The following is a 25,154-nucleotide window of genomic DNA, read 5'->3' as shown; positions in this document are numbered from 1 at the left end:
ACACGGTCCCTGGCCCAAGTGGGGTTCACGGTCTCAATCCCCCCTTTTACAGATGTGGTAACTGAGGTACAGGGAAATGAAATGACTCGTCCAAGGTCACACAGCAGACAAGTGGCAGAGCCGGGATTAAAATTCACGACCTCTAGCCATGTCAAGTTTTTTTTCCCAGTTCAGTGAGGGGAATACATACACAATCCTGCAGCTCTTTTTCTAACAACTTGGATATTTAGGCTTCTTCAAACCTTTGGAGAAAATCATCATCATCATCATCAATCGTATTTATTGAGCACTTACTATGTGCAGAGCACTGTACTAAGCGCTTGGGAAGTACAAATTGGCAACATATAGAGACAGTCCCTACCCAACAGTGGGCTCACAGTCTAAAAGGGGGAGACAGAGAACAAAACCAAACATACTAACAAAATAAAATAAATAAAATGATTCGATTAGGTTTTTTTCATAACAACAACAATAATTATAATTATTATGGTATTTGTTAAGCACTTACTATGTACCAGGCACTGTACTAAGCGCTGGGATAGATGCCAGGTAATTGGGCTGGACACTGCCGCCATCCCACATAGAGCTCACAGTCTTAATCCCTGTTTTACAGATGAGGAAACCGAGGCACAGAGAAGTGATTTTTCCAAGGTCACAGAGCAGACAAGTGGTGGAGGCAGGATTAGAACCCAGCTCGTCCTTAGTCCCGGGCCCGTGCTCTAACCACTAAGCTTCACTAATACCTGCCGCAAGGTTCAGGATGAACAAGCGGCTTTTTAAGATGTGCAGTTGGTTAAAAAGTATTTAAGAGCAGCTAAAAGCAATATCAGTATATATAAAAAAAAATCAAGTGATGCCGAATCCCAGGCACGCATTAGCCAATTGAGCTCGTTGTGGGCAGGGACCGTGTCTGTTTGTTGCTGTGTTGTGACCTTGGGCAAGTCGCATCACTTCTCTGGGTCTCAGTTACCTCAACGGAGAAGCAGCGTGGCTCAGTGGAAAGAGTGCAGGCTTGGGAGTCGGAGGTCATGGGTTCGAATCCCAGCTCCACCAACTGTCAGCTGTGTGACTTTGGGCAAGTCACGTAACTTCTCTGTGCCTCAGTTCCCTCATCTGGAAAATGGGGATTAAGACTGTGAGCCCCATGTGGGACAACCTGATCACCTTGTATCCCCCCCAGCGCTTAGAACAGTGCTTGGCACATAGTAAGCGCTTAACAAATACCAAAACTATTATCATCTGTAAAATGGGGACTGGGAGTGTGGGCCCCATGTGGGGCGGGGACTGTGTCCAACCTAACTTGGATCTACCCCAGTGTTTAGAACAGTGCTTGGCACATAGTAAGAGCTTAACAAGTACCATTATTATTATTATTTTTTATACTCTCCCAAGTGCTTAGTCCAGTGTCTTGTACACAATAAGAGCTCAATAAATACGATTAAATGAATGAATGAATCAATTGTATTTATTGAGTGCTTACTGTGTGCAGAGCACTGTACTAAGCGCTTGGGAGAGTACAATACAGAAGAGTTAGTAGACACATTCCCTGCCCACAAAAAACTTACAGTTTAGTTAGCTTGGAGAGAGAGCTCGGTGAGTGGAGTCAGAGGTCATGGGTTCAAATCCCAGCTCTGCCAACTGTCAGCTGGGTGACTTTGGGCAAGTCACTTCACTTCTCTGGGCCTCAGTTCCCTCATCTGTAAAATGGGGATTAAGACCGTGAGCCCCACGTGGGACAACCTGATCACCTTGTATCCCCCCCAGTGCTTAGAACAGTGCTTTGCACATAGTAAGCGCTTAAGAAATGCCATTATTCTTCTAGACTGTGAGCCCACTGTTGGGTAGGGACCGTCTCTCTATGTTGCCAACTTGTACTTCCCAAGCGCTTAGTACAGTGCTCTGCACACAGTAAGCGCTCAATAAATACGATTGAATGAATGATGAATGAGTGGGTTCAGAAGGAGAAGGAACTCAGGGGCAGAAAAAGATGGAGAAAAAGGGGAAGGGCTTCTTTCAAAATAGCGGCTGTGACACTGCAGTCAGAGGAATAAGTGGATGCCCCGTATGCCAACCTCCTCACCCCCCACACATATGTCATGCTGAAGGTGTCCCTTAGGGAGCCACTGGGACGTCCACAGAGGAGTGATATAAAAATAATAATAATAATGGTGATGGCATTTATTAAGCGCTTACTATGTGCAAAGCACTGTTCTAAGCAATCAGGTTGTCCCACGGGGGCTCCCAGTCTTAATTATCCAGATGAGGCCCAGAGAAGTGAAGAGACTTGCCCAAAGCCACACAGCTGACGATCGGCGGAGCCGGCATTTGAACCCACGACCTCTGACTCCAAAGCCCGGGCTCTTCCACTGAGCCACGCGGATACGGCCTGGCTCTTTGGATGCCAAATCCTACTCCATGCGGGGAGGGGGCTGAAGAGGTGGCGGAGGGGCCCGTGATTGGGCTTGAGGGTTGCCTCTTGGCTCAGGTCCGGTCACCGCTCCTTCCAGACGAGCGTCGGGTAGCGTTGCTGCAAGAGGCTGTGGATGCGGGCCGTGTGTTGCTTGTCTCTGGTCTCGGCAACGCAGGTCACCTAGGACAGAGGATGGAGAGTTTTCATTCATTCATCCGTCATATTTATTGAGCCCTTACTGGAGAAGCAGCGTGGCTCAGTGGAAAGAGCCCGGGCTTTGAAGTCAGAGGTCATGGGTTCAAATCCCGGCTCTGCCGATTCATTCATTTAATCGTGTTTATTGAGCGCTTACTGTGTGCAGAGCGCTGTACTAAACACTTGGGAAGGACAAGTTGGCAACATAAAGAGATGGTCCCTACCCAACAGTGGGCTCACAGTCTAGAAGTCAGTTATCAGCCAATTGCCAGCTGTGTGACTTTGGGCAAGTCACTTCACTTCTCTGGGCCTCAGTTACACCATCGGGAAAATGGGGGTTAAGACTGTGAGCCCCCCATGGGACAACCTGATCACCTTGTAACCTCCCCTTCACTTAGAACAGTGCTTTGCACATAGTAAGTACTTAATAAACATCATTATTATTATTATGACTGTGTGCAGAGCACTGTACTACGTGCTTGGGAAAGTACATTAGTCCAATCACTCATCCTACCCCTCCTAGATTACTGCATCAGCCTCCTTTCTGACTCCCAACCTCCTGCCTCTCCCCACTTCAGTCCATACTTCACTCTGCTGCCCGGATTATCTTTCTACAGAAACTTTCAGGGCATGTCACCCCCGTCCTCAAAAACCTCCAGCGGCTGTCTATCCACCTCCGTATCAAATAAAAACTCCGCATTATTGACTTTAAAGTGCTCCATCCCCTCGGCCCCTCCTACCTCACCTCCCTTCTCTCCTTCTCCAGCTCAGCCCACACACTCTGCTCTTCTGGTGCTTTCTCACTAGGCCTCCATCTCGCCTGTCTCCCCGCCTACCCCTGGCCCATGTCTTACCTCCAGCCTGGAACGCCCTCCCTCCTCAAATCCCCCAGACAATCCCTCTTCTCCCCTTCAAAGCCCTACTGAAGGCACACCTCCTCCAGGAGGCCTTCCCAGACTAAACCCCACTTTTCCTCAGCTCCCACTCCCTTCCACGTCATCCTGAATCGCTCCCTTTTCTCTTCCCCCCTCTCCCCACCCCTCAGCACTTATGAATATACATATAGATCTATAATTCTATTTATTTATATTGATACCTGTTTGCTCGTATTGATTTCTGTCTCCCCCCTTCTAGACTGTGAGCCTGTTGTGGACAGAGATTTGTCTTTCTTTATATAATCATAATAATAATAATATTAATAATAATAATAATAATAATGGCATTTGTTAAGCGCTTACTATGTGCAAAGCATTTTACTTCCCAAGTGCTTAGTACAGTGCTCTGCCACTGTAAGTGCTCAATAAATGATAATAATAATAATAATGACATTTATTAAGCACTTACTATGTGCCCAGCACTGTTCTAAGCGCTGGGGAGGTAACAAGGTGATCAGGTTGTCCCACGTGGGGCTCACGGTCTTCACTCCCATTTTACAGAGGAGGGAACTGAGGCCCAGAGAAGTGAAGTGACTTGCCCAAAGTCACACAGCGGACAAGTGGCGGAGCCGGGATTTGAACCTGTGACCTCTGACTCCAAAGCCCAGGCTCTTTCCTCTGAGCCACGCTGCTTCCCTACGCAATTCCCTAAATACGACCGAATGAATAAATGAAAGTACAATACAACAATAAACAGTGACAATCCCTGCCCACAATGAGCTCACAGTCTAGAGGGCAGGAGACAGATATCAATACAAATAAACAGACATCAGTATAATAAATAAAATGACAGATATATACATAAGTGCTACAGGGCTGTGATGGCGGCGGGGGGGAAGAGAAAAGGGAGCAAGTCAGGGTGACGCAGAAGGGAGTGGGGGATGAGGAATAGTGGGGCTTAATCTGGGAAGGCCTCTTGGAGGAGATGGGATTTCAATAAAGCTTCATCCCGTCCAGTACTCTCAGGCAGTGCAAGGTCAAGGCATTAGAGAGAGACTGATGGAAAGAGAATGAGGCTGAGGGTCAGATTCATTCATTCATTCATCCAATCATACAATCAATCAATCGATCATATGATTGATCAATTGATTGATTGATCCATCCTGTCATATTGAGTGCCTATTGTGTGCAGAGCACTGTACTAAGCACTTGGGAGCATAAGAATAAATAGCATCTGGGTTCTAGTCCCAGCTCTGACCCTGGCCAGACACTTAACTCGTCTGGGCCTTGGTTTCATCATCCATAAAATGGAGTTAGTAATGTTTGCCTCTCCTTACCTCAAAAGGAAGTTGTGAGGATGAAATGAGATAATCGATGCAAAAATTCCTGGGGAAAAAAAAGCTATATACTAGTATATCATCAATCGTATTTATTGAGCGCTTACTATGTGCAGAGCACTGTACTAAGCGCTTGAGAATTGAGTATAGAGAATTTAGTATAGTATACTAAAGTATAGTAAGTATAAGTAATGAGTATGGTATTTTTTAAAAAATTAGAGAAGCAGCGTGGTTCAGTGGAAAGAGCCCGGGCTTTGGAGTCGGAGGTCATGGGTTCAGATCCCAGCTCCGCCAATTGCCAGCTGTGTGACTGTGGGCGAGTCATTTGACTTCTCTGTGTCTCAGTTACCTCATCTGTAAAATGAGGATTAAGACTGTGAGCCCCCCCCGTGGGACAACTTGATCACCTTGTAACCTCCCCAGTGCTTAGAACAGTGCTTTGCACATAGTAAGTGCTTAACAAATACCAAAATAATAATAAAAAGAGAAGGAGGATGGCCCAATGCCGCCTGAAAGAATATTCCTCATAACCCCAACTAGCACAAAAAAGACCTCCCCAATCTGGATGGAAGGAATTTTTCTCTATTCCCAGAGTTACAGACTGTGCTGGAAATGGGAAATGAAGGAGGGGGACTTAAGTAGCCCCTGGGCCTCATTCTCAGCCAAGTCCAGGAGGCAACAATGGGTTCATTCATTCCTTCATTCTTTCATTCATTCGTTCGTATTTATTGAGCACCTCCTGTGAGCAGAGTACTACTGTACTAAGCGCTTGGGAGCGTACAATACAACAATAAACAGACATATTTCCTGCCCACAATGAGCTTACAGGGGAGCTTACAGTCTAGAGGGAAGTCCTCCACAGCTCCATAGGGCAGCACCATTGTCATTCATTCATTCAGTCATATTTTTAAATAATAATAATAATAATAATAATGGCATTTATTAGGCACTTACTATGTGCAAAGCACTGTTCTAAGCACTGGGGAGGTTACAAGGTGATCAGGCTGCCCCATGGGGGGCTCACAGTCTTAATCGCCATTTTACAGATGAGGTCACTGAGGCACAGAGAAGTGAAGTGACTTGCCCAAAGTCACACAGCTGACAATTGGCAGAGGTGGGATTTGAACCCATGACCTCTGACTCCAAAGCCCGGGCTCTTTCCACTGAGCCACGCTGCTTCTCACTTGATGCAATACATTGTGCTAACTGCTTGGACAGTACAGACTGACGAAGTGACATATTCCCTGCCCTCAAGGAGCTTACAATCCAGCGGGGGAGACAAACATAAAAATATTTACAACACTGTTATACATTGAGCAGAATAAGGATGGTGTAAATGAATTTATAGTGATGTATGGCACCCTCCCAAACCCCAAGGAATATAAACTAAATGGCAGAGGCCCCATCTGTTTGGCTTATTTATCCTAGCCCTTTGGCACAGCACCTTGTGTTCCTGGGTACTTAGTAAATACTATTTGAAGGTCGTGATGAAAGCTGCTGAAAATCGGGAATTTTTAGAGCATTTTGATCCAAAACACTGTCACATGGAAAGCAATTACAATCTGTTTTTAACTTTTATTATTTCAACTGCAAAACTTTCCCTTAGTCTATCTCTGCTTGCATATGGTGAAGTGGAGTCTCTGTTTTAGCCAGTCCCAGTGAAGTTGCAAAGGTTTTTTGTTTTGTTTCGGGTTTTTTTTTAATGGTTTTCATTAAGCACTTACCACGCGTCAAGCCTCGTTCGAAGAGCTGGGGTGGATAAAGAATGATCAGGTTGGACCCAGTTTCTGTCCCACATGGGGCTCATTCATTCATTCATTCAATCGTATTTATTGAGCGCTTGCTGTGTGCAGAGCACTGTACTAAGTGCTTGGGAAGTACAAGTTGGCAATGTATAGAGACGGTCCCTACCCAACATCATCATCACCATCAATCGTATTTATTGAGCGCTTACTGTGTGCAGAGCACTGTACTAAGCGCTTGGGTAGTACAAGTTGGCAACATATAGAGACGGTCCCTAACCAACAGTGGGCTCACAGTCTAGAATCAATCAGTCAATCAATCAATCGTATTTATTGAGCGCTTACTGTGTGCAGAGCACTGTACTAAGCGCTTGGGAAGTACAAGTTGGCAACATATAGAGACGGTCCCTACCCAACAGTGGGCTCACAGTCTAGAAGATGGTCTATATTGGAGGGAGAACGGGTACAGCATAACTTAGTGGAAAGAGCATGGGCTTGGGAGTTAGAGGACCTGGGTTCTAATTCTGGCTCTGCCACATCTGCTGGGTGACCTTGGATAATAATAATAATAATGATGGCATTTGTTAAGCGCTTACTATGTGCAAAGCACTGTTCTAAGCACTGGGGAGGATACAAGGTGATCAGGTTGTCCCACAGGATAAGCCATTTAACTTCCCATTGCTTTGCACATAGTAAGCATTTAATAAAAGCCATCATTATTATTCTCTGGACCTCAGTTACTTCTTCTGGAAAATGGGGATTGAGACTGTGAGCCCCATATGGGACAGGGACTGTGTCCAGTCCGATTTGCTTGTATCCACCCCCACGCTTAATACGGTGTCGGGCACATAGCGCTCAACAAATACCATAGTTATTGCTATTATTTTCAAGAGAAGGGCGTGGTGTGGAGTGTCAAAGGCAGCTGAGAAGTCAATCAATCAATCAATCAATCGTATTTATTGAGCGCTTACTGTGTGCAGAGCACTGTACTAAGCGCTTGGGAAGTACAAATTGGCAACACATAGAGACAGTCCCTACCCAACAGTGGGCTCACAGTCTAAAAGGGGGAGACAGAGAACAGAACCAAACATACCAACAAAATAAAATAAATAGGATAGAAATGTACAAGTAAAATAAATAAATAAATAAATAAATAAATAAATAGAGTAATAAATATGTACAACCATAGTCAAGGAGGACTAGGATAAGGTAGAGGCCAGTGGATTTATCAAAGAGGCAGTCACTGGTGCATTTAGTAAACTGCAGGAAATTGTTTTAGTTTTAACCTTTAGGATGGCGGCAGGTCCCACCCCGGAGGGTACATGGACTGAGATACCAGTAGGAGACAAATCCAAAGTTCAGCAACGACAGCTTATACTTGTACAACTTGTACTTCCCAAGCGCTTAGTCCAGTGCTCTGCACACAGTAAGCGCTCAATAAATACGATTGATTGATTGATTGATTTAGAGAGACAGAGTGGCTCACTGGAGTGAAGCATTTTCCATATGGATTGAAAAGCAGGGCTGGATGCAGAGAGATCAGGGAGGAATTTAACGCAGTTAAGCTGGGATATGGCAGGTCTCCGGACCAACATGGTGGTGGTTTAAATAGAGAGAAAGGGGTGGATTTGGAAATGAAGTCGCTCATCTTCTCTGTACCTCGGTTCCCTCCTTTGTGAAATGGGAATTAAAGACCCATTCTCCTTCCCATTAGCCTGTGAGCCCCATGTAGGTTAGGGACTCTGTCTGATCTGGGTCTGTGAAGCAGCGTGGCTCAGTGGAAAGAGCCTGGGCTTGGGAGTCAGAGGTCATGGGTTCTAATCCTGGCTCTGCCACTTAACAATAATAATAATGATGATGGCATTTATTAAGTGCTTACTATGTGCAAAGCACTGTTCTAAGCACTGGGGGGGGGTTACAAGGTGATCAGGTCGTCCCACGGGGGGCTCACAGTCTTCATCCCCATTTTCCAGATGAGGGAACTGAGGCCCAGAGAAGTTAAGTGACTTGCCCAAAGTCACACAGCTGACAATTGGCGGGGTTGGGATTTGAACCCATGACCTCTGACTCCAAAGCCCGGGCTCTTTTCCACTGAGCCTGTCAACTCTGTGACTTTGGGCAAGTCACTTAACTTCGCTGTGCCTCAGTTCCCTCATCTGTAAAATGGAGATTAAGACTGTGAGCCCCACGTGGGACAACGTGGATTACCTTGTAACCCCCTCAGCGCTTAGAACAGTGCCTCTCCCCTCCTCCCCGGACCCATCCCCCCTGCCTCACCTCCTTCCCCTCCCCACAGCACCTGTATATATGTATATATGTTTGTACATATTTATTACTCTATTTATTTATTTATTTTATTTGTACATATTTATTTTATTTTATTTTGTTGATATGTTTTGTTTTGTTCTCTGTCTCCCCCTTCTAGACTGTGAGCCCGCTGTTGGGTAGGGACTATCTCTATATGTTGCCAACTTGTACTTCCCAAGCGCTTAGTACAGTGCTCTGCACACAGTAAGCGCTCAATAAATACGATTGATGGTGATGATGATGTTGGGTAGGGACCGTCTCTAGATGTTGCCAACTTGTACTTCCCAAGCGCTTAGTACAGTGCTCTGCACACAGTAAGCACTCAATAAATACGATTGAATGAATGAATGAATAAACAGTGCTTGGCTCACAGTAAGAACTTAACAAATACCCACATTATTATTATTATTATTATGTGACTACATTGCTTCTAAAGCAGTGATCGGCGCCGCGTAGTCACTTGCCAGATGCCACTATTATTATTAGCAGATAAACTACAAGGTAAAATCTGCCATGTTTAAAGGGCTTTTCATCTTTTGGTGCCTATATATGGTCTTGTGGTTTTGAAAATCTTGGAAGAACTGGGAAGAGGATGAAAGTCCTTGAAATAAGCCCTGGCAAGATCTTGGAAAAGCTGAATTTCTTTTTTTGGATTAAAAAAAAAAATAGGATAGCTACTAAATGGTTGGACATTGGGAGAGCTTCCAAGCATTCCTGAAGCCAACTTTCCCTGAAGAGGATATTCCCTCACATGGCTGTTGGGTAGGGACCGTCTCTATATGTTGCCAACTTGTACTTCCCAAGCGCTTAGCCCAGTGCTCTGCACACAGTAAGTGCTCAATAAATACGATTGATTGAATGTTTTTTGGATTAAAAAAAAATGATAGCTACTAATTGGTTGGACACTGGGAGAGCTTCCAAGCATTCCTGAAGCCAACTTTCCCTGAAGAAGATATTCCCTCACATGGCTGTTGGGTAGGGACCGTCTCTATATGTTGCCAACTTGTACTTCCCAAGTGCTTAGTACAGTGCTCTGCACACAGTAAGCGCTCAATAAATACGATTGAATGAATGAATAGGACACTTGTCCCTGTTCCAGGTTCTGTCAGGGGCTTGCTGGATGCCTGGATGGGGAACCTTAGATCCTCTGGGCCTCCCCCTCCTTTCAAAATGGAGAGATATTGTCCTTTCTCTGCTTCACCTCGGTGTGAGGACGCAGTTGAGGAGGCCGTGTCTATAAATATCTTCAGAGTCCTTCATCAGAGAAGGATGGCCTGCAGCTGGGCTCTGCCTTGGGTCTGTACTAAATCAGGAATCAGTCAATCAGTCAATCACAGGCATTGACTGAGCGCTTGCTACGTGCAGAGCATTGCACACAACTTTTGGGACTGTGAGCCCGCTGCTGGGTAGGGACCGTCTCTATATGTTGCCAACTTGTACTTCCCAAGCGCTCTGCACACAGTAAGCGCTCAATAAATACGATTGAATGAATTTGGGAGAGTACAACAGAATTGGCAGGCACATCCCCTGCCCGTTACTGTCTACAGGAAGGAGTTCCAAGGCTCCGTGGGAAGAGTGGCAGGACATAGCCGTGGTTCCTCTCCTTAAGACTTTTCCTGCTTATTACATTTCCCAACAGGAAATTGGCCTTGCACGAGGGCAGATTAAATGCAGCACAAATGCTGTGACCAGTCACAGGTAAATAGAGCAATAGACCAATTAATCAGTAGTATTTATTGAGCACTTACTGTGTGCAGGGCAGTGTACTGAGTGCTTGGGAACGTATAGCACAGCAGAGCTGGTAGACACGTTCCCTGCAGATCAGTCATCACTGAACCTGGTTGGCCCAGGAAAAGCATGAAAGTAGGGCTTGGAGAGGGAATGGCAACAACAGATCCCACTCTATTCAGATCAAGAAGCAACGTGGCTCAGTGGAAAGAGCCCGGGCTTTGGAGTCAGAGGTCGTGGGTTCGAATCCTGGCTCTGCCACTTGTCAGCTGTGTGACTTTGGGCTAGTCACTTAACTTCTCTGGACCTCAGTTCTCTCATCTGTAGAATGGGGAAGAGGACTGTGAGTCCCACGTGGGACAACCTGATTACCTTGTATCTACCCCAGCGCTTAGAACAGTGCCTTGCACGTAGTAAGCGCTTAACAAATACCAACATTATTATTATTATTATTATTATTATATTATTATTATTATCAAGACCGCAAGAGGATGTCTTGAATTTGCTAATTAATAATAACAACGGTGGCATTTGTTAAGCGCTTACTATGTGCAAAGCACTGTTCTCAGCGCTGGGGAGGAAGCGGCGTGGCTCAATGGAAAGAGCTCGGGCTTTGGAGTCAGAGGTTATGGGTTCAAATCCCGGCCCTGCCAATTGTCAGCTGTGTGACTCTGGGCAAGTCGCTTCACTTCTCTGGGCCTCAGTTCCCTCATCTGTAAAATGGGGATTAAGACTGTGAGCCCCACGTGGGACAACCTGATCACCTTGTATCACCCCAGTGCTTAGAACATAGTAAGCGCTTAACAAATACCGTTATTATTATTATTATCAGGTTCTCCCACTTGGGGCTCACAGTCTGAATCCCCATTTTCCAGATGAGGTAACTGTGGCCCAGAGAAGTTAAGTGACTTGCCCAAAGTCACACAGCTGACAAGTGGCAGGTTAGGGTTAGACGTAAATTTGCGTATTTAATACTCTATTTATTTTACTTGTACATATTCCATTTATTTTATTTTGTTAATATGTTTTGTTTTGTTCTCTGTCTCCCCCTTCTAGACTGTGAGCCTGCTGTTGGGTAGGGACCGTCTCTATATGTTGCCAACTTGGACTTCCCAAGCGCTTAGTACAGTGCTCTGCACACAGTAAGCGCTCAGTAAATACTATTCTATTTATTTTATGGTGTTAATGTGTGTTGTTTCATTGTCTGTCTCCCCCTTCTAGACTGTGAGCCTGCTGTTGGGTAGGGACCGTCTCTATATGTTGCCAACTTGGACTTCCCAAGCGCTTAGTACAGTGCTCTGCACACAGTAAGCGCTCAGTAAATACTATTCTATTTATTTTATGGTGTTAATGTGTGTTGTTTCATTGTCTGTCTCCCCCTTCTAGACTGTGAGCCCGCTGTTGGGTAGGGACCGTCTCTATATGTTGCCAACTTGGACTTCCCAAGCGCTTAGTCCAGTGCTCTGCACACAGTAAGCGCTCAATAAATACGATTGATTGAATGAATGAATGGCGGAGCTGGGATTAAAACCCATGACCTCTGACTCCCAAGCCCGGGCTCTTTCCATTAAGCCACGCTGCTTCTCTAACTCTAATTCTGTTGCATTGTATTCTCCCAAGCTCTTAGAGGGGTGCTCTGTTCATAGACTGAGCCCCTTCCTTCCTCTCCCCCTCGTCTCCCTCTCCATCCCCCCATCTTACCTCCTTCCCTTCCCCACAGCACCTGTATATATGTATATATGGTTCTACATATTTATTACTCTATTTATTTATTTATTTATTTATTTTACTTGTACATTTCTATCCTATTTATTTTATTATGTTGGTATGTTTGGTTCTGTTCTCTGTCTCCCCCTTTTAGACTGTGAGCCCACTGTTGGGTAGGGACTGTCTCTATGTGTTGCCAATTTGTACTTCCCAAGCGCTTAGTACAGTGCTCTGCACATAGTAAGCGCTCAATAAATACGATTGATTGATTGATTGATAGTGAGTGCTCAATAAATACCACTGGTTGATTGATTGATTGAATTTTATACTTCGGCTGCTCAGTCAGGGCTGCTCGGTGAGGGGGCCACAGAGCCTGGCTTTGGCAATAAAGAGAAGCCGTCCGACCTAGAGAAGCAGCGTGTTTTAGTGGATAGAGTACGGTTCTGGAAGACAAAAAAAAAAAACCGGCTTTATTCCCGGCTCTGCCATTTGTCCACTGTGTGACCTTGGGCAAGTCACTTGGGCAAGCGCTCAATAAATACGATCGAATGAAGGAATGAACTTCATTCCTTCATTCGATCGTATTTATGGAGCGATTACTTTGTGCGGAGCACCGTCATCATCATCATCATCATCAATCGTATTTATTGAGCGCTTACTGTGTGCAGAGCACTGTACTAAGCGCTTGGGAAGTACAAATTGGCAACATATAGAGACGGTCCCTACCCAACGTTGGGCTCGCAGTCGAAAAGGTCCTAAGCTCTTGGAAAGTACGGTTCGACAACAGAGACAATCCCTACCCCACAACGAGCTCACAGTCTAGAAAGGGGAAGACAGATAACAAAATAAAATCAAACAAGTTGACAGGCATCAATGACATTAATATAAGCAAATAGAATTAAAGATATATACACATAATAGAATAATAAATACGTACATATACAAGTGCTGATATTTACACATCATTAATAAAATAAATAGAATAATAAATATACATACCCAAGTGCTGTGGGGCGGGGAGGGGGGTAGAGCAGAGGGAGGGAGTCAGGGTGATGGGGAGGGGAGGAGGAGCAGAAGAAAAGGGGGGATCAGCCTGGGAAGGCCTCCTGGAGGAGGTGAGCTTTCAACTTCACTTCTCTGTGCCTCAGTTACCTCATCTGGAAAATGGGGATTAAAACTGTGAGCCCCATGTGGGACAGGGACTGTGTCCGGGCTGATTTGCTTTTATCCACCCCAGCGCTTAGGACAGTGCCTCACACACGGTAAGCACTTAACAAATACTGTTCTTCTTCTTCTTAATATTATCTTCTCTGTATCTCAGTTACCTCATTTGTAAAACTGGGGTATTAAGACTGTGAACCCCATGTGACAGTTCTGATTATCCCCCTCATCCCCCTCTCTATCCCCCCCATCTTACCTCCTTCCCTTCCCCACAGCACCTGTATATATGTATATATGTTTGTACATATTTGTTACTCTATTTATTTTACTTGTACCTATCTAGTCTATTTATTTTATTTTGTTAGTATGTTTGGTTTTGTTGTCTGTCTCCCCCTTCTAGACTGTGAGCTCACTGTTGGGTAGGGACTGTCTCTATATGTTGCCAGCTTGTACTTCCCAAGCGCTTAGTACAGTACTCTGCACACAGTAAGCGCTCAATAAATACGATTGATTGATTGATCCCCAGTGCTAAGTACAGTGCCTGGCATAGAGTTACCGTTTGAAACACCCCCAAACAAAACAAAAAACAGTTCCCAGGAATAAGCTCTGCTGGAGCCTGAAGACCAAAATGAATGAATGAATGAATCAATCGTATTTATTGAGCGCTTACTGTGTGCAGAGCACTGTACTAAGCGCTTGGGAAGTCCAAGTTGGCAACATATAGAGATGGTCCCTACCCAACAGTGGGCTCACAGTCTAGAAGGGGGAGGCAGAGAACAAAACCAAACATATGGGCCAGAGTTTTCAAAGGGTCCAGAACTGGAGGCGGTGGGCAGCGTCTTACCTTGGTAGCGAAAAGCTCAGAGGTCACAAATGCGCGTTCCTGTTGGAGATCCAACAACCTGAAACAAATCGAAAGTCAGGGGGAGGTCCTGTGAGTTGGGGTCCTCACTGTCCCGCACGGCTACAGTTGACTCCAGCCACCTATTCATTCATTCAATCATATTTATTGAGCACTAACTGTGTGCAGAGCACTGTACTAAGCGCTTGGGAAGTCCAAGTTGGCAACATATGGAGACGGTCCCGACCCAACAGTGGGCTCACAGTCTAGAAGGGGGAGACAGAGAAAGAAACAAAACATACATATGTTGCCAACTTGTACTCCCCAAGCACTTGGTACAGTGCTCTGCACACAGTAAGCACTCAATAAATACGATTGATTGATATTAACAAAATAAAATAAGTAGAATAAATATGTACAAGTAAAATAAGGGCTTCCCTCCAAACTGGGCAGCCAGTGGACTGATTGTCCTCTCCGTGGCAGAGCCAATCCAGAGTCATCCTGCCCATGATGGTGTCAGCGGGGCCAACAGTCCCATCCGCATCTGTCTCTCTGACTGATTGCAGCAAGGCGTAGTGGATGGAGCCCAAAGCTGGGAGCCACAGGGTCGTGGATTCTAATCCCACCTCTGCCACTTGCCTGCTGTGTGACCTTGGGCAAGTCGCTTCACTTCTCCGGGCCTCAGTTACCTCATCTGTGAATTGGGGATCGAGACTGGGAGCCCCAGGCCGGGACCGTGGATTTCCTTGTATCCACCCCAGCACTTAGTACAGTGCCTGGAACATTCATTCATCAATCGTATTTATTGAGCACTTACTGTGTGCAGAGCACTGTACTAAGCGCTTGGGAAGTACAAGTTGGCAACATAGTTTAGCAAATACCATAATTATTATTGTGTCCAGCCAGTTTACCCCTGTAAAGCAAATGTGGGCAAAAGTCTAGGGCTAACCCTTTTGTTCTCCCCATCCCAGTCTCAGGACTATTTCAGTTGCATCGTGGGCCTGAGAAAAGGGCTCAGAATTTTGTTAACAGGAGCAGCCAGTCGATCGGTAGGATTCGCGACTGAATATTCGACAGTAGTCTTGTATTCTAGTAGTAGTCCTCTAGACTGTAAGCCCAGTGTGGGCAGGGATTGTCTCTTTTTATTGCTGAATTGTACTTTCCAAGCACTTAGTACAGTGCTCTGCACACAGCACTCAATAAATACAATTGAATGAATATTCACTCTCGACTGTAAGCTCATTATGGGTAGGGAACATGTCTGCTCAATCTGTTGTATTGTACTCTCCCAAGGGCTTAGTACAGTGCTCTGTAATAATAATAATAATAATAATAATAATAATAATAATAATAATGGTATTTGTTAAGCGCTTACTATGTGCAAAGCAGTGTTCTAAGCGCTGGGGAGGTTACAAGGTGATCAGGTTGTCCCACGGGGGGCTCACAGTCTTAATCCCCATTTTACAGATGAGGGAACTGAGGCCCAGAGAAGTGAAGTGACTTGCCCAAAGTCACCCAGCTGACAATTGGCGGAGCCGGGATTTGAACCCATGACCTCTGACTCCAAAGCCCGCACTCTTTCCACTGAGCCACACTGCTTATCATACATAGTAAGTGCATAATATATACATTAACTGATTGATTGTGATATTGTACCCTCCCAAGCACTTAGTGTAGTGCTCTACACACAGTTAGCACTCAATAAATACGATTGAATGAATATTCACTCTAGACTGTAAGCTCATTATGGGTAGGGAACATGTCTGCTAATTCTGTTGTACTCTCCCAAGGGCTTAGTACAGTGCTCTGTAATAATAATAATAATAATAGTAATAATAATAATGGTATTTGTTATGCGCTTACTATGTGCAAAGCACTGTTCTAAGCGCTGGGGGGATACAAGTTGATCAGGTTGTCCCACGTGGGGCTCACAGGCTTAATCCCAATTTTACAGATGAGGGAACTGAGGCCCAGAGGACTGAAGTGACTTCCCCAAAATCACCCAGCTGACAAGTGGCGGAGCTGGGATTTGAACCCATGACCTCTGACTCCAAAGCCCGTACTCTTTCCACTGAGCCACGCTGCTTCTTGTACATAGTAAGTGCTTAATATATACATTAACTGATTGATTGTTATATTGTACCCTCCCAAGCACTTAGCATAGTGCTCTACAGACTGTAAGCGTTCAGTAAATATGATCTATTGATTATTTATTGATAGCTTACTGTTTCTGGAGCACTGAACTCAGTGCTTGGGAGAGTACAATACAATAGAGTTTGTAGACCGTAACCCCTGCCCTCAAGAAACCTACATTCTAGCGGGGGTAGACAGAGTTGAAAATAAATTACAGGTAGGGGGAAGCAATAGAGTGCAAAGACAGGTGTATAAGTGTAACAGGGGAGTACGGATACCCAAAAGAGATAAATAATAATAATAATAATGGCATTTATTAAGCGCTTACTATGCACAAAGCACTGTTCTACGCGCTGGGGAGGTTACAAGGTGATCAGGTTGTCCCACTTGGGGCTCACAGTCTTAATCCCCATTTTGCAGATGAGGTAACTGAAGCCCAGAGAAGCGAAGTGACTTGCCCAAAGTCACACAGCTGACACTTGGCAGAGTCGGAATTCGAACCCATGACCTCTGACTCCAAAGCCCAGGCTCTTTCCATTGAGCCACGCTGCTTCCCCTTAAAACATCCTATACTCACAGATTCCCACAAAATCCCAAGATTTTTACAAGGTAGGGAAATAAAAAAGATGTCCCTAAAGGAGAACTTCTGTCGTGGCGCAGTCAGCCTCCAAAATCTCCAAGTGATTTTATTTCTGACTTCTGTAAGTTTGATAAGATTCAATTCTTTTCCTTGCTCTGCAACCCTGATCCTTCTACTAAGAACTCTATCTTTTCCCCCGACTCGTAGTCACCGCTGCTGGAATTTGGTCCTTTCGATCCACCCTGTCCGTAATAATAATAATGACGGTATTTGTCGAGTGCTTACTATGTGCCAGGCACTGTACTAAGCGCTTGTGAGAATACCAGCAAATCGAGTTGGACGCAGTCCCTGTCCCGTGTGGGGCTCACAGTCTCAATCCCCATTTTACAGATGCGGTAACTGAGGCACAGAGAAGTGACGTGACTTGCCCAAGGTCAGAGAGCAGACAAGTGCTCTCTGAAGCAGCGTGGCTCGGTGGAAAGAGCCCGGGCTTTGGAGTCAGAGGTCGTGGGTTCAAATCCCGGCTCCGCCACTTGTCAGCTGGGTGACTTCGGGCAAGTCACTCCACTTCTCTGGGCCTCAGTTCCCTCATCTGTAAAACGGGGATGAAGACTGTGAGCCCCCCGTGGGACAACCTGATTACCTTGTATCTACCCTGGCGCTTAGAACAGTGCTTGGCACATAGTAAGCGCTAAACAAATACCAACATTATTATTATTAATTAAATTAAATTATTATTATGTTGCCAACTTGTAGTTCCCAAGCGCTTAGTACAGTGCTCTGCACACAGTAAGCGCTCAATAAATACGATTGAATGAATGAATGAATGAAGTGACGGATCCGGGTTTAGAACCTAATGGTAATATTGGTATTTATTGAGAGCTTACTGAGTGCAAAGCACTGTACTAAGTGCTTGGGAAGGGACAGTATAATAGAGTTGGTAGACATGATCTCTGTCCACAAGGAGCTTATAGTCTAGGGTTGGAGGGGTGGGGAAGACGTTAAAATAAATTATTCATTTATTCGATTGTATTTATTAAGCACTTACTTTGTGCAGAGCACCGTACTAAGTGCTTGGGAGGGTGCAATATAACAATAAGCAGACACAATCCCCGCCCACAGTGAGTTTACAGTCTAGAGGGATTATAGATGGATATGAACATAAGGGTTGGGAGGCTAGGGGTGAGGTATCAAAGTGGATAAGAAGTACAGACCCGAGGGCGTAGGGGAAATCAATCAATCAATCGTATTTATTGAGCGCTTACTGTGTGCAGAGCACTGTACTAAGCGCTTGGGAAGTACAAGTTGGCAACAGAAAGATCCATCCCAAATAGGAGCTATTTTCAACCCAGTCAAGGAATCGTTTGTCAGTGCCTTTTGGAACTGAGATGCGGTAATAATTGTGGTATTTGTTAAGCGCTTACTATGAGCCAGGCACTGTACTAAGCCCTGGGCTGGATACAAGCAAATCGAGTTGGACGCCGTCCCACGTGGGGCCACGGTCTCAATCCCCATTTTACAGATGTGGTAACTGAGGCACAGAGAAGTGAAGTGATTGCCCAAGGTCAGAGAACAGAGAAGTGACAGATCAGGGTTTAGAACCTAATGGTAATATTGGTATTTATTGAGAGCTTACTGAGTGTAAAGCACTGTACTAAGTGCTTGGGAGGGGACAGTATACTAGAGTTGGTATTCTAGCTGAGAGCTCACCTCCTCCAGGAGGCCTTCCCAGACTGAGCCCCTTCCTTCCTCTCCCCCTCGTCCCCCTCTCCATCCCCCTCATCTTACCTCCTTCCCTTCCCCACAGCACCTGTATATATGTATATATGTTTGTACATATTTATTACTCTATTTATTTTACTTGTACTTATCTATTCTATTTATTTTATTTTGTTAGTATGTTTGGTCTTGTTCTCTGTCTCCCCCTTTTAGACTGTGAGCCCACTGTTGGGTAGGGACCGTCTCTATATGTTGCCAATTTGTACTTCCCAAGCGCTTAGTACAGTGCTCTGCACACAGTAAGCGCGCAATACATACGATAGAATGAATGAATGAATGGTAGACATGATCTCTGTCCTCAAGGAGCTTATAGTCTCGGGTTGGAGAGGCGGGGAAGACATTAAAATAAATTATTCATTCATTCGATTGTATTGATTGGGCACTTACTGTATGCAGAGGACCATACTAAGTGCTTGGGAGGGTACAATATAACAATAAGCAGACACAATCCCTGCCCACAACGAGTTTACAGTCTAGAGGGATTATAGATGGATATGAACATAAGGGGTGAGGTATCAAAATGGTTAAGCAGTAATAATAATAATGACATTTGTTAAGTGCTTACTATGTGCAGAGCACTGTTCTAAGCACTGGAGGGGGAATACAAGGTGATCAAGTTGTCCCACGTGGGGCTCACAGTCCCAATCCCCATTTTACAGATGAGATAACTGAGGCTCAGAGAAGTTAAGTGACTTGCCCAAGGTCACACAGCAGACATGTGGCGGAGCCGGGATTCGAACCCATGACCTCCGACTCCAAAGCCCGTGCTCTTTCCACCGAGCCACGCCGCTCAGGGCGCAGGGGAAACAGAAAGATCCTTCCCAAATAGGAGCTGTTTTCAACCCAGTCAAGGAATATTGTGTCAGTGCCTTTTGGAACTGAGATGAGGTAATAATTGTGGTATTTGTTAAGCGCCTACTATGAGCCAGGCACTGTATTAAGCCCCGGGCTGGATACAAGCAAATCGAGTTGGACGCCGTCCCACGTGGGGCCACGGTCTCAATCTCCATTTTAGAGATGAGGTAAGTGAGGCCCAGAGAAGTAAAGTGACTTACCCAGGGTCACACAGCAGACAAGTGGCGGAGCCGAGATTAGAACCCATGAGCTTCTGACTCCCCGGGCCGGGGTCTATCCACTACAACATACTGCCTCTCCCCTTCTCATTCCTCCGTGCTGATCCATCGGCCTAAACTTGTCCATTCCCAGGATGCCTTGAATCCCGCATCTCCCGGATTAGGCTCTGGCTTCCCTGGAGGGTCCAGTCTTTCATTCAGTCATTCATTCAATCATATTTATTGAGCGCTTACTGTGTGCAGAGCACTGTACTAAGCGCTTGGAAAGTACAGTTTGGCGACAGATACAGTCCCTACCCAACAATGGGCTCACAGCCTAGAAGGGGGAGACAGACAACTAAACAATAACATCAATAACGTCAAGATAAATAGAATGATAGATCTATATTGTTGGGTAGGGACTGTCTCTATATGTTACCAACTTGTACTTCCCAAGCGCTTAGTACAGTGCTCGGCACACAGTAAGCGCTCAATAAATGCGATTGAATGAACGAATATATACACGTCATTGTATTTTAGACTGTGAGCCCACTGTTGGGTAGGGACTGTCTCTATATGTTGCCAATTTGTACTTCCCAAGCTCTTAGTACAGTGCTCTGCACACAGTAAGCGCTCAATAAATACGATTGATTGATTGATTGATCTTTGAAAAAATAAATACCTCCTTCAGGAGGCCTTCCCAGATTGAGCCCCCTCCTTCCTCTCCCCCTCCTCCCCCCGCCTTACCTCCTTCCCTTCCCCACAGCACCTGTATATATGTATATATGTTTGTACATATTTATTACTCTATTTTACTTGTACATATCTATTCTATTTATTTTATTTTGTTAATATGTTTTGTTTTCCTCTCTGTCTCCCGCTTCTAGACTGTGAGCCCGCTGTTGGGTAGGGACCGTCTCTATATGTTGCCGACTTGGACTTCCTGGGAGCTTAGTACAGTGCTCTGCACACAGTAAGCGCTCAATAAATACGATCGAATGAATGAAATAGCTTAGTACAGTGCTCTGCACACAGTAAGCGCTCAATAAATACGATCGAATGAATGAATGAAATAGCTTAGTACAGTGCTCTGCACACAGTAAGCGCTCAATAAATAGGATTGAATGAATGAATGAAATAGAATATTAAATACGCACAAATATCCCCAAGTGCGGTGGGGCGGAGAAGGGGGTGGAGCCGAGGAAGGGAGTCGGGGAGATGGGGAGGAGAGGAGGAGCAGAGAAAAAGGGGGGCTCAGTGTGGGAAGGCCTCCTGGAGGAGGTGAGCTCTCAGTAGGGCTTTGAATCAATCAATCGTATTTATTGAACGCTTACTGTGTGGGGGGAAGAGAGCTAGTTTGGCGGATGTGAGGAAGGAGGGCATTCCAGGCCAGAGGTAGGATGTGGACCGGGGGTCGACGGCGGGACAGGCGAGGACAAGGCCCAGTCCCGGGTCAATCAATCAATCAATCAATCGTATTTATTGAGCGCTTACTGTGTGCAGAGCACTGTACTAAGCGCATGGGAAGTCCAAGTTGGCAACATCTAGAGACAGTCCCTACCCAACAGTGGGCTCACAGTCTAAAAGGGGGAGACAGACAACAAAACCAAACATACTAAGAAAATAAAATAAATAGATAATCAGATCAGAGACAGCTCTTTCCGTCCAAGAATCATCATCATCTTCAATCGTATTTATTGAGCACTTACTGTGTGCAGAGCACTGTACTAAGTGCTTGGGAAGTCCAAGTTGGCAACAAATAGAGATGGTCCCTACCCAACAGTGGGCTCACAGTCTAAAAGGGGGAGACAGACAACAAAACCAAACATACTAACAAAATCAAATAAATAGATAATCAGATCAGAGACAGCTCTTTCCGTCCAAGAATCATCATCATCATCAATCGTATTTATTGAGCGCTTACTGTGTGCAGAGCACTGTACTAAGCGCTTGGGAAGTCAAGTTGGCAACATATAGAGACGGTCCCTACCCAACAGTGGGGTCACAGTCTAAAAGGGGGAGACAGACAACAAAACCAAACATACTAAGAAAATAAAATAAATAGATAATCAGATCAGAGACAGCTCTTTCCGTCCAAGAATCATCATCATCATCAATCGTATTTATTGAGCGCTTACTGTGTGCAGAGCACTGTACTAAGCGCTTGGGAAGTCCAGGTTGGCAACATATAGAGACGGTCCCTACCCAACAGTGGGCTCACAGTCTAGAAGGGGGAGACAGGGAACAAAACCAAGCATATTCCCACCGAACTTCGAGGCTTTGAACTACCTGGCTTCTTCCCGGGCAAGCAGCTCCAGCAGTTTGGAAAGGTCCCCGGGACTGTCGGCCATCCGCACGGAGAACTTGCACTTCCTGGCGTCCAGGGTCAAGGCTCGGTCCAAGCACTGCCGCAGCAGGGGCAGCTCCACGTTTGCGCTGCACACGGTGACAGCCACCCTGGGAGGGAAGCAGCCCGTCATCACGGGCTTTGGAGTCAGAGGGTCACGGGTTCAAATCCCGGCTCCGCCAACTATCAGCTGTGTGACTCTGGGCAAGTCGCTTCACTTCTCTGGGCCTCAGTTCCCTCATCTGCAAAATGGGGATGAAGACTGCGAGCCCCCCGTGGGGCGACCTGATCACCTTGTAGCCCCCTCGGCGCTTAGAACAGTGCTAGACTGTGAGCCCACTGTTGGGTAGGGACTGTCTCTATGTGTTGCCAACTTGTCCTTCCCAAGCGCTTAGTACAGTGCTCTGCACACAGTAAGAGCTCAATAAATATGATTGATTGATTTGCACATAGTAAGCACTTAATCGTATTTATTGAGCGCTTACTGTGTGCAGAGCACTGTACTAAGCGCTTGGGAAGTCCAAGTCGGCAACACATAGAGACAGTCCCTACCCAACAGTGGGCTCACAGTCTAGAAGGGGAAGACAGAGAACAAAACCAAACATACTAACAAAATAAAATAAATAGAATAGATATGTACAAGATAAATAAATAGAGTAATATAAATAAATAGAGTAATAATAAATAGAGTAATAATAAATAGAGTAATAGTAATAGTAATAAATAGGTGGTAATAAATGCCATCATTATTATTATTATTATCAATCAATCACATTTATTGATCGCTTACTGCGTGCAGAGCTTGTGAGAATACAACAGAGTTGGTAGACACGAAGCGGTGTGGCTTAGTGGCCAGAGCCCGGGCTTGAGAGTCAGAGGATGAGGGTTTTAATCCTGGCTCCTCCACTCGTCAGCTGTGTGACCGTGGGCAAGCCACTTAACTTCTCTGGGCCTCAGTTACCTCATCTGCAAAATGGGGATTAAGACTGTGAGCCCCCCACGGGACAACCTGATTACCTTGTATCTACCCCAGCGCTTAGAACATAGTAAACGCTTAACAAATACCGAAATTATTACCATTATGATTATTCCCTGCCCACAATGAAATCATAGTCTAGAGGGGGAGACAGACTCTGATAATGATAATACGCTAATAATGATAATAATAGTAACAATGATGATGGTATTTGTCAAGCGCTTATTATCTGGCAGGCACTGTACTAAGCTCTGGGGTGGATACAAGCAAATCGGGTTGGACGCTGTCCCTGTCCCACATGGAGCTCACTGTGTCAATCCCCATTTGACAGATGAGGGAACTGAGGCCCAGAGAAGTAAAGTGACTTGCCCAAGGCCACACAGCAGACCAGGGGACGAGTCGGGATTAGAACCCGTGACCTTCTGACTCACAGGCTCCGGATTAGAACCCATGACCTTCTGACTCAGAGCCTCCAGGCTCTTTCCACTATGCCAATGTAAGTAAGCCCACTGTGGGCAGGAAATGTGTGTCTGTTTATTGTTGCAGTGTATTCTCCTAAGAGCTTAGTGCAGTGCTTTGCGCACACTAAATGCTCAAAAATGTGATTGAATGCGTGAATGTATGTATGACTAAAAAAATAAATAAATTACGGCTATGAACATAAAGGCTGAGGAAGGGGGTAAACAAAGGGAGCAAATCCAAGTGCGAGGGCAACGCAGAAGGGAGTGAGAGAAGAGAAAATGAGGGTTTAGTCAGGGAAATCGGAGCCTTTTCCCGGCCCAACAACGCAGACGCCAAACTATTTGGTTGCCACCTCGAGAAAATCAATCAATCAATCAATCAATCGTATTTATTGAGTGCTTACTATGCGCAGAGCACTGTACTAAGCGCTTGGGAAGTACAAACTGGCAACACATAGAGACAGTCCCTACCCAACAGTGGGCTCACAGTCTAAAAGGGGGAGACAGAGAACAGACAAACCCCTGTGCCATTATCGAAATCACCCCAAGGTGATGGTGTCTCTCCGCCCCCCTAGATTCCCGTGCTTTTCCCTAAACTGCGAGCTCAGATCCAAGAGGTGTTGTCTCCCTGACCCTCTAGGCTTCTGAACTTTTCCCTAAACTACAAGCTCAGATGCGAGAGCAGTGGGGCCTAGTGGGTAAAGCACGGGCCAGGGCGTCAAGAGGACCTGGGTTCTAATTCCGGCTCTGCCACTTCATCATCATCATCATCAATCGTATTTATTGAGTGCTTACTGTGTGCAGAGCACTGTACTAAGCGCTTGGGAAGTACAAATTGGCAACATATAGAGACAGTCCCTACCCAACAGTGGGCTCACAGTCTAAAAGGGGGAGACAAAACCAAACGTACTAACAAAATAAAATAAATAGAATAGATATGTACGAGTAAAATAAATAAATAAATAGAGTAATAAATATGTACAAACATCTATATATATATATACAGGTGCTGTGGGGAAGGGAAGGAGGTAAGATGGTGGGGATGGAGAGGGGGACGAGGGGGAGAGGAAGGAAGGGGCTGAGTGTGGGAAGGCCTCCTGGAGGAGGTGAGCTCTCAGTAGGGCCTTGAAGGGAGGAAGAGAGCTAGCTTGGCGGATGGGCAGCACACTTGTCTGCTGTGTGACTCTGGGCAACTCACTTCACGTCTCTGGGCCTCAGTTACCTCATCTGTAAAACGGGGATTAAGACTGTAAGCCCCATACAGGACATGGACTGCGTCCGACCTAATTAGCTTGTATCTGCCCCAGTACGGTGCTCATCACATAGTCAGCACTTAAAAAATACCGTAATTATTATTATAAGAGCTCATATCCGTACGGATCGGACTCCATATCCAGTTGTCTATCTTTAGGTTAAAAAAGGAGCTTTTTTTCAACTCCGTGGGATGCAGACAGTCATCGACCCGGCCAATTCACTTTTCCCCTGACACGGTCACCCTCTCTACTGGCTTGGGGATTGCTGGC

At 45.5% G+C, this 25,154-nt stretch overlaps 1 protein-coding gene across 3 annotated transcripts in view; it reads right to left on the bottom strand.

Annotated features, from left to right (window-relative positions):
• Positions 1-2,323: 2,323 nt before the first annotated feature.
• LOC119925646 (L-threonine ammonia-lyase-like) overlaps positions 2,324-25,154 on the bottom strand; it is a 54,282-nt gene continuing 31,451 nt past the window's right edge. For all 3 annotated transcript variants that reach the window (XM_038744002.1, XM_038744000.1, XM_038744001.1), the window contains 3 exons: positions 22,137-22,304; positions 14,307-14,364; positions 2,324-2,590 (listed from right to left, as the gene is read on the bottom strand). In XM_038744002.1, coding sequence (XP_038599930.1) covers positions 2,492-2,590; positions 14,307-14,364; positions 22,137-22,304 — 325 coding nt within the window. In that variant the 3' untranslated portion in view covers positions 2,324-2,491. The remainder of the gene's footprint in view (positions 2,591-14,306; positions 14,365-22,136; positions 22,305-25,154) is intronic.

The sequence above is a fragment of the Tachyglossus aculeatus genome, chromosome 3, assembly GCF_015852505.1.
Source record: "Tachyglossus aculeatus isolate mTacAcu1 chromosome 3, mTacAcu1.pri, whole genome shotgun sequence".
Classification (NCBI taxonomy): domain Eukaryota; kingdom Metazoa; phylum Chordata; class Mammalia; order Monotremata; family Tachyglossidae; genus Tachyglossus; species Tachyglossus aculeatus.
Note: the sequence above shows the minus strand (reverse complement) of the source record. Positions and strands in the feature narration are given on the sequence as shown.